Raw genomic sequence first — 8,010 nt, forward strand, 5'->3', positions numbered from 1 at the left:
ACTGGAGAGAGTGCTGAACATCAAGTAAGAAAGATCCAAGTTTAAATCTTGCCCCAGACACTTACTAGCTATGTGACTGGGCAAGTCCCTTAACCTCTCCCGGCTTTAGTTTCCTCATTTACAGAATGGGGTAATACCACCTATTTCACAGAGTTATTGTGAGGATCGAATGAGGTAATACATGTAAATCACTTTGTGAACCGAGAAACACAATGCAAACGTTAGCTGTTGTTATTATCATCAGAGCCAGACAGGATGTGTCTCATAGCATTTCTTGGGAGGTGAGAAGCCACGCTCTTTTTGCTGTTGTTATGATAACCATGTGTGGCAACATGGAGTTTGCGTTATATTTCCCTGAAATATCAGTGCTTACATGTTTTATAAGCAATTAAAATACCTAGCTTTAGGTGCTTTTGAAAAATAACATGAAAAATAAACCCCAGGGGAATCTAGAAATTATTTTAGTGACCTTTGATCATTTTGATTACCATCAGTGCTTTTTCTTTTGGTTAAAATTAATTTTTAATGTGTCCTTAGGTTAAGACATCAGAATTTTATAGATACTCTCGGCAGCTACGACATGAAGTTGACCAAGCATTGAATTACTTTCATAGTGTTCACCAGCAGCCTTTGATGGAAATGAAATCCAGCCGCATCCGTTCTGCCAAACCCCAGACTGCAGTATTCAGAGGAATGATAGGACATAGCATGGTAAATAGTAAAATTCTTCTTTTACACAAACCACGGGTCTGGTGGGAGCTGGAGGGTCCCCAAGTACCTCTACGACCAGACTGCCTTGCCATCGTGAATAACTTTGTGTTCTTGTTAGGCGGGGAAGAACTGGGGCCAGATGGTGAATTCCATGCTTCCTCTAAAGTGTTCAGGTATGACCCAAGACAAAATACTTGGTTGAGAATGGCAGATATGTCTGTGCCACGTTCAGAATTTGCAGTTGGTGTCATTGGTAGGTACATCTATGCTGTGGCTGGAAGAACAAGAGATGAGACATTTTATTCAACGGAACGTTATGACATCACTGAAGACAAATGGGAATTTGTGGATCCTTATCCAGTCAATAAGTATGGACATGAGGGGACAGTGCTTAGTAACAAGTTGTTCATCACCGGTGGAATTACCTCATCTTCTACATCCAAACAAGTGTGCGTGTTTGATCCTAGTAAAGAAGGGACGGTGGAACACCGAACAAGAAGAACGCAAGTAGTCACTAATTGTTGGGAGAATAAGTGCAAAATGAATTATGCGAGATGCTTTCACAAAATGATTTCTTACAATGGCAAACTTTACGTGTTTGGTGGTGTTTGTGTGATCTTAAGGGCTTCTTTTGAGTCCCAAGGATGCCCTTCTACAGAAGTTTATGATCCAGACACTGATCAGTGGACCATCTTGGCGTCCATGCCAATTGGTAGAAGTGGTCATGGCGTGGCTGTGTTGGACGAACAGATAATGGTTCTTGGAGGCCTTTGCTATAATGGTCACTACAGTGATTCTATTCTGACATTTGACCCGGAAGAAAATAAATGGAAAGAAGATGAGTATCCACGGATGCCCTGCAAGCTCGATGGGTTACAAGTGTGTAGCCTGCACTTTCCTGAGTACGTCTTAGAGCATGTCAGACGCTGCAGCTGAGAGTGCACCTCCCCTCAGAGACAGAAAGCACGGCGTAGTATTTAGGTCTCTCGAGTACTTGTTGGTGTTGTAGTCGTTACTGAAGCATAAAGACAAACAGGGAATGCACCTCCCCAGTTTTACTAGCAATGCCATCGCTACGGTATTGGAAGATTTTCTTTTCTCCTTGCATTTCCCCCCCTTTCAGTGGCCTCGTGAGCTCATGCAATGAATTCGTTTTAGAGATAGCCGCTAGACTTACAGCCTCTGGAAGACTTGTCTGCAGAGTTGATTTGATACCTTAAAAAACGTGCTAAAGTAGGATTTGCTGGTCTTACAGAAGAAGACCTGCTTTCAAGTGTCATTGAAAGTGATTCCAGTCATTTCTTCTATCTAAAGTCTTTCGGATTGCTCATTATGTCAATGTTTCACTTTTGGTTTTGTCATTACAAACAGCTTAAAACTTAACTTTTTGCATGGCTTTTGTATAGTAGTCTGCTGAAAATGCAAAAATATAAATTTTCTACTAAATTAACAACTTTTTATACTCAAAACACTATTTCTATGCTGCCTTCTATTGTCTGCATTGTGTTTGTAAGTGGAGAAAATATATGCACATGTGAATACATAATAAAATCTATATACAGTGCATCTTTTGTGTGGTTAGGATCTTACATTTTTAATTAGTGCGCAGATTGTTGGTCATACTTGTTGAGTTTAGATGTAGTAACATCTTTTCATGTATTAGTATTTTAAAAACATTAAAGTAACTGGAGGCCTCATTTGGTATCAAAGTACCCTATCTTTGATACATGCTGATTGATTCAGTAACATTTGAACTCTTTATATTCATGCTACATATATAAACTCATGAAGATGAAGATTTTATATTTATTTAAAAAGTAAACGTTAAGGTAAACCACATCAATGTTTGTCTTTCACTTTTGAATATGTTTCTCTTTTCAGTACATTTGAATGTCATTTTACTTGTAGTGAGAACTGGATATGTGTAAGCCCTAATTCTGCAGTGTGCAAGCACTTTTTACCACTCTAGAGGTGGTTATACTCTACTGTATGTAATTGAGATTCAGTAGTGGTATTACTTATAGTTTGTATTTGAATCTAATAACAATTTTCAGGTATCATACAAGGGTGTTGGATTATGAAAATGAGAAACGTAAATTTTAAAACAGGCCATATTTACCATTTCTTTACTGAAGGAATAAAATGTCAGCAGCTATTATCTTTACCCTCATGCCCTTTTCTTCCTTTAGAAGATTTTTGGTGATATCACATACATAATTAAAACACCTTACGAAATAAGTTTTCCATTTCCTCTCCTTTTCTTCCCTCTATCCTCTACCCCACTTCTACCAAAGTGGGGCTATGGACTTCTGTTATTAAGCATAAACTAGTAACCCTTAGAGATTTAGAACTTAATTCTCATTTCAGATATTATGAACAAACTGTTATCAGATTAATTATTATTTCCTCAAACTTCTCTTATGAAATTTACCAGCTTATTTTTCTTTCCCAAACTATCTAGTGGCGTTGGTGATCAAGCCCTCATCTTCTGTCTTTTGTACTAAAGTACCATAGATCATGAAGAGTAATAACCCCCAAAGTTAAAAAATGATCAAGAACAGTTTTTAAAAATACATTTGTTAAGAAGGGTGCTTTAGGACTAAATGTACCTTTTAATTATTTAAACTCAAGTAGAATTGTTTAGTTGAGTGTAACCTGGGAAATGTGTTTCCTGTAGCATGCCATGGCCAAACGGATGTCATTTTCCTTCTCCTCTAACTGGCCTTCAATAGGCTGTGCCTGCACTGGCAAGTGTGAGATGTTAGGACATTTGTGCAATGTTACAGGGCTGTTATGGAAACTTTCTAGTTTTATACAAGTTTTGATTGCTGCCATCACTGAAAGTCATGTGGCAAGGCGAAAGAACTTCCAAAGAAGAAACTTCGTGGTCACTTCTTCCCCCACCCCCCAACCCAATGGAGATTATATTGTGAAGTAAAATCTGGTTTAAAAATACCAAAATTGTTCATTTTTTGTGAGTAACAAGTAGTAAGGTAAATGAATAGGTATATAAAAGTCGCAAACTAACCTTTAATTTGAGAAAAGTCATTATTCATCTGCTAGCAGAACAGATCTGCTAACATAAAGACAAAACATTTCATTAAAGTAACCTTTTATAATTCAGACAACAGCAAAGTCTGTGATGGAGCAAGAGATTTATCTGCAACTGTTCATCTGAGAGCAAAGCTTGCAAAGAAGTTTTAGTTTTTGGATATGATCGTTTATTTCCTTTTCAGTTTCTAGGAAATAAATTGATCATTGCTTTTCCAGAGTTAGGGACACAAGAGCCTTCTTCATCTTTTCAAAAAATAGACAAATTCCTGACATCTTAATATTTACTGAAGCTTTACCTTTCTTTTCTTTTAATAATACTTTATGAGGAGACTGTTGGTAAGGTGTTGTTCCCCCCACTCCCCAAAACTGCTAGAAGTTTTTCTTCCTAGCTAAATGCAAACTGAGCACAGTTTCTTCTTTCTGTGCTCTCGGTAGCTTTTCTTTGTCTTTGTCTTCACAGGCACTCCATCTTATTGTAGATGAACACCTTTTATTCTGGTTCCTTCATGCAGGGCTTTTCTAACTGTGTCTTTTTGTGTTGATTTGCTGTTTTCCTGCTTGGCCGTGACTTAATAGCCATTGTTAGGGAGAGATCTGCGACAAGAGTCAAGTTCATATGCTTGATATTTTATATGAAAGGTAATAAGGCCAAGATGAAAGTGTATGTAACAAACATCTGTGAAATCCTAACTTGAGCAGTGGAGTTCAGTCTCCTGAAAGAAAGTCCTTTCTAAACTGATGTTACTGGTAATCAGTTTTGAGCATTGAGAATAATTGATGTTTGCTTGAGTTCTGAATGTATAATGTCCAAGAGAGAACTTTAGCTATGTATATTTATATTTCTAATGGAAATTATTTGAAATCCATAACTAATTTACATTCCCTTATAAAATTGTGATTTAACTGTAGAGATTTATTTTTGTTAAGCTAGAGGAATGGTTTTCATAAGGATTCTTTTTCAAGTTTATGTTTTCCCCCCAGAACCATTTGTGCATTTTTATCAATATATGTTATGCCTATCCTCAAAACAGTGTTTTTTAAAAGTTCAGATAAGGGATTGGAAACTATACAGTGTCACTGTCGTGACCTTTCCACATACTTCATGTAAGTAAACTTTTAAAAATTTGACAAACAATCATTTTTATTTGCCCTTCTTTATCAACTTTTTTTCCTTTCACTTCTTCAGTCTTCCTTTTCATGGTAATATAAGTTCTGATGTTAATTTGCTTTAAAAAAAAAAAAAACTTGTAGTACCACCTTTTCATAAAATACAAGACTTTCCCACTGAATCTTTTGTTTTTAAAGATGTGAGTTGGAGAAATACTACCAGTTTTTAAAAACAGTTTAATGAATAGAATATTTTTTCCTGAAGCAATTTACTATTCCTTTGTCGTGCTCTGCACTTTGCTAGAGTTAAGGTAATAAATTGTGAAATATTGACTGAGGCCTTCTCTAATCCTCTTTAAACTCTTACCGTCCGAATCAGCCTCATTCTAGAAAGCATGCTGCCCTGATGTTAAAAGACACACTTATCTAGTGTGTGAAGTCACAAAGTAAGAAACAGATGGAAAGGTTTGTCTTAAGTGAAATTAAACTTTAGAATGTTTTGTGATGAATTATTTGAGATAAGTACTCTCCTAGAAAGGTTAAATATTCAGTGGCTCTTCATTTATATATATACGTATATATATATATACGTATATATATATGTAGTGTTAGGTCATAACATTTCAGTTTGATAAGCTATCAGAAATTTTTGGAGAATCTATCATTTGAAAGTCTCAACTCAAAGTAGGCCAAAATGTAAATTAGACGTCATTGAGAAATATTTGGGAGTTAGCAATGAAAATGTATTGTTAATGGCAGCTTTCTTAGGTCACTTAGCCTAACCATATGTTTTAAATCTTGTTTGCACATATAATCATTTTTAGGGATCATGAGCTTGATTGTATCCTGAGATTAAACTTGGTTTGAAGGAGGGGACCCCAAAAATGAAAGAACTTCCCCTTAAACAAGAAAGTACTGAAATTTAGTCAACAGCCAATAGAATTAAATGTTAAGTAAGAGTAGAGTGAAGTAATAGATAAACTCACGGAAGTCCATTATCCTAACAGTACTTTAATATAACTTAAATACTAATAATATAGGCTATAATAATATTGACAAAATTCCATTTTTTACTTTTTAGTTTTGTTTCCTATTGATACTCCTGACTTATTTTATATATCTTTGGAAATAATTATCATAGGTTGAAGAATGCTGTTAATCTCATGTTACCAGTACGCCAGTAAGGGACGGGTATTTGCTTTCTAAAAGAATGTTTCCAATAAGGTAATTGGAGAAGTTATTTTCTACCTAGCCTGTATGCACCATGGCTCTTGGGCATACATTGTCTATAGAAATATTTTGAGCTTTTATGTACGTTTTGGGCTAGTAGTCTTAACAGCAACCCCAGGGTTGTTATAAAATTCTTAGAGTAATTTAAGGTTTGCCTTTTATAACTGTTTTGAAAAGCCTTTACATTTTTGTCAGGTAATTTTCCCAAACTGTGGATACAATCTGTTCAGACATAATGTATATGTTATCCATTCTGTTTTTAAATTGAAAAAAAAATGTAAAAAGTGTGTATAAAGAAATTGTAAATAAAATATTTTTAATCTTTAAAATTTACTCTTTGTGCCTTTTATTTGCTATACTTATATGTATGTATATGTATATATATTCTTGCTTTCCAGTTCCCCATGTGAAATCACTAATTTCTTAATATCACAAACTGGTTTTTCTTCAGCACAGTGGAAAATAAGATTTCTGAACACTTCTTCAATGTCAGAGTCACACACGGAGTCTGTGTGGAAAATTATCTAACATGATTTTCAATAATTGTAATCAAGAAGTTTCACCAAACAGCTTCTGAAGGTTTGAAATACCAGCCGTCACTTCTTATGGACCTTCATTTTGTGGATGAATTTTTGTTTGTGGTAACTAAAAAACTGTGCCCAAATTGGATAACTTTTTTTGACACATAATTCTTAAAGGCATTCCTGGAATTTTGGGTGTAGGCAGAAACAGATCTGTTTCCACATGAGTGCCTCTGGCACTTTCCCCTGAAACTCCATCTTGAAACTGATTAATTAATCTACCATCTAGAAGTTTCACTTAATTACCAATGTAGCAAAATATTACCTTGCTGACCACTAGCCATAATATTACCTTGCTTTGAGATTACCAATCCAATATTTGGGTGGGTAGATTTTTTTGTTTTGTTTTTAAATTACCCATATCATTGTATATATTTTTTGTGACTTGTCAAGTAACTTTTAACTTTCTAAGCCTCATTTTCTTAGTAAAATGTGAGTTTTTATAAGATGGCTTACAACTCAACATTCCGTGGAACTTCCAATTTAGCTGAAGAGACAGGATAAATTTCCTTAGCTGAATGTGACTGCTGTCTTTTTCTAAGAAGTGCCTGTCTTCTAAGAAAAAAAATTTTAACCATAACTAGTTGACATTTAAAAAATAATCTCACTTGATCCTCCTACAGCCCTGTGAGAGAAGTAGGACAAGTGCTGTTATCCCTATTTTGCATTGAGAATACTGAAGCTCAAACAGGTTGTGACTTGCCCAAAGTCACAGCAGTAGTGTCAGAGTCAAGGTTTGATCCCAGGTCTCTCCTAATTACTAACATTCTTTCCCCTACACCAAACTGGATTTTTATACCCATGTAATTTATAACATAAATACCCGTCTCTGAATTTGAATCAGGTACCCTATGACTAAAGTACCAAAGATTATTGAGTATTATTCAAAGAAGTAGTTGTATTGGTACTTCTGAGGTAACTTTTTTTCTTGAAAATACTGTGCCCCATAATCTTTATGAAAGGTGATAGGAAATAGATTAATCACATAGCCATCTAGAGAGAAAAAGGACTCTGTTGCCTAAGAAAACACCTGAGAAAGGTATTAATTTATAAGCTTTTCTTAACATCTTCCCTGGAGCCTGCCACACCACTCCTAAATATATATATCCAGCCCAGCCTCTCTCTTGCCTTTTGGACATCATGAACTGGGTGCCTTTTGTAGGCATTTAAAACTCAACATGCCACCAACTCATTATTGCTGCACCCCAAAATCTTACTAAATTTTCCTGTTCCTGTCAAGGGCGTCATCAGTCATCTGGGCTTTAACTTTGGTTTCATCCATGACTTTCCACTCTTCCTTACCATATTTAGGAGCAGCAAGGTGGCA

The 8,010-nt window shown here is 35.5% G+C and overlaps 1 protein-coding gene across 5 annotated transcripts in view; it reads left to right on the forward strand.

Annotated features, from left to right (window-relative positions):
* Positions 1–6,435, forward strand: part of KLHL15 (kelch like family member 15) — a 61,732-nt gene extending 55,297 nt beyond the window's left edge. For all 5 annotated transcript variants that reach the window (XM_072615254.1, XM_072615255.1, XM_072615252.1 and 2 more), the window contains exon 3: positions 538–6,435. In XM_072615254.1, the coding sequence (XP_072471355.1) occupies positions 538–1,647 (1,110 nt within the window). In that variant the 3' untranslated portion in view covers positions 1,648–6,435. The remainder of the gene's footprint in view (positions 1–537) is intronic.
* The last annotated feature ends 1,575 nt before the right edge of the window (positions 6,436–8,010 follow it).

This window comes from Notamacropus eugenii, chromosome 5 (assembly GCF_028372415.1).
Source record: "Notamacropus eugenii isolate mMacEug1 chromosome 5, mMacEug1.pri_v2, whole genome shotgun sequence".
In the NCBI taxonomy this organism is placed as follows: Eukaryota; Metazoa; Chordata; class Mammalia; order Diprotodontia; family Macropodidae; genus Notamacropus; species Notamacropus eugenii.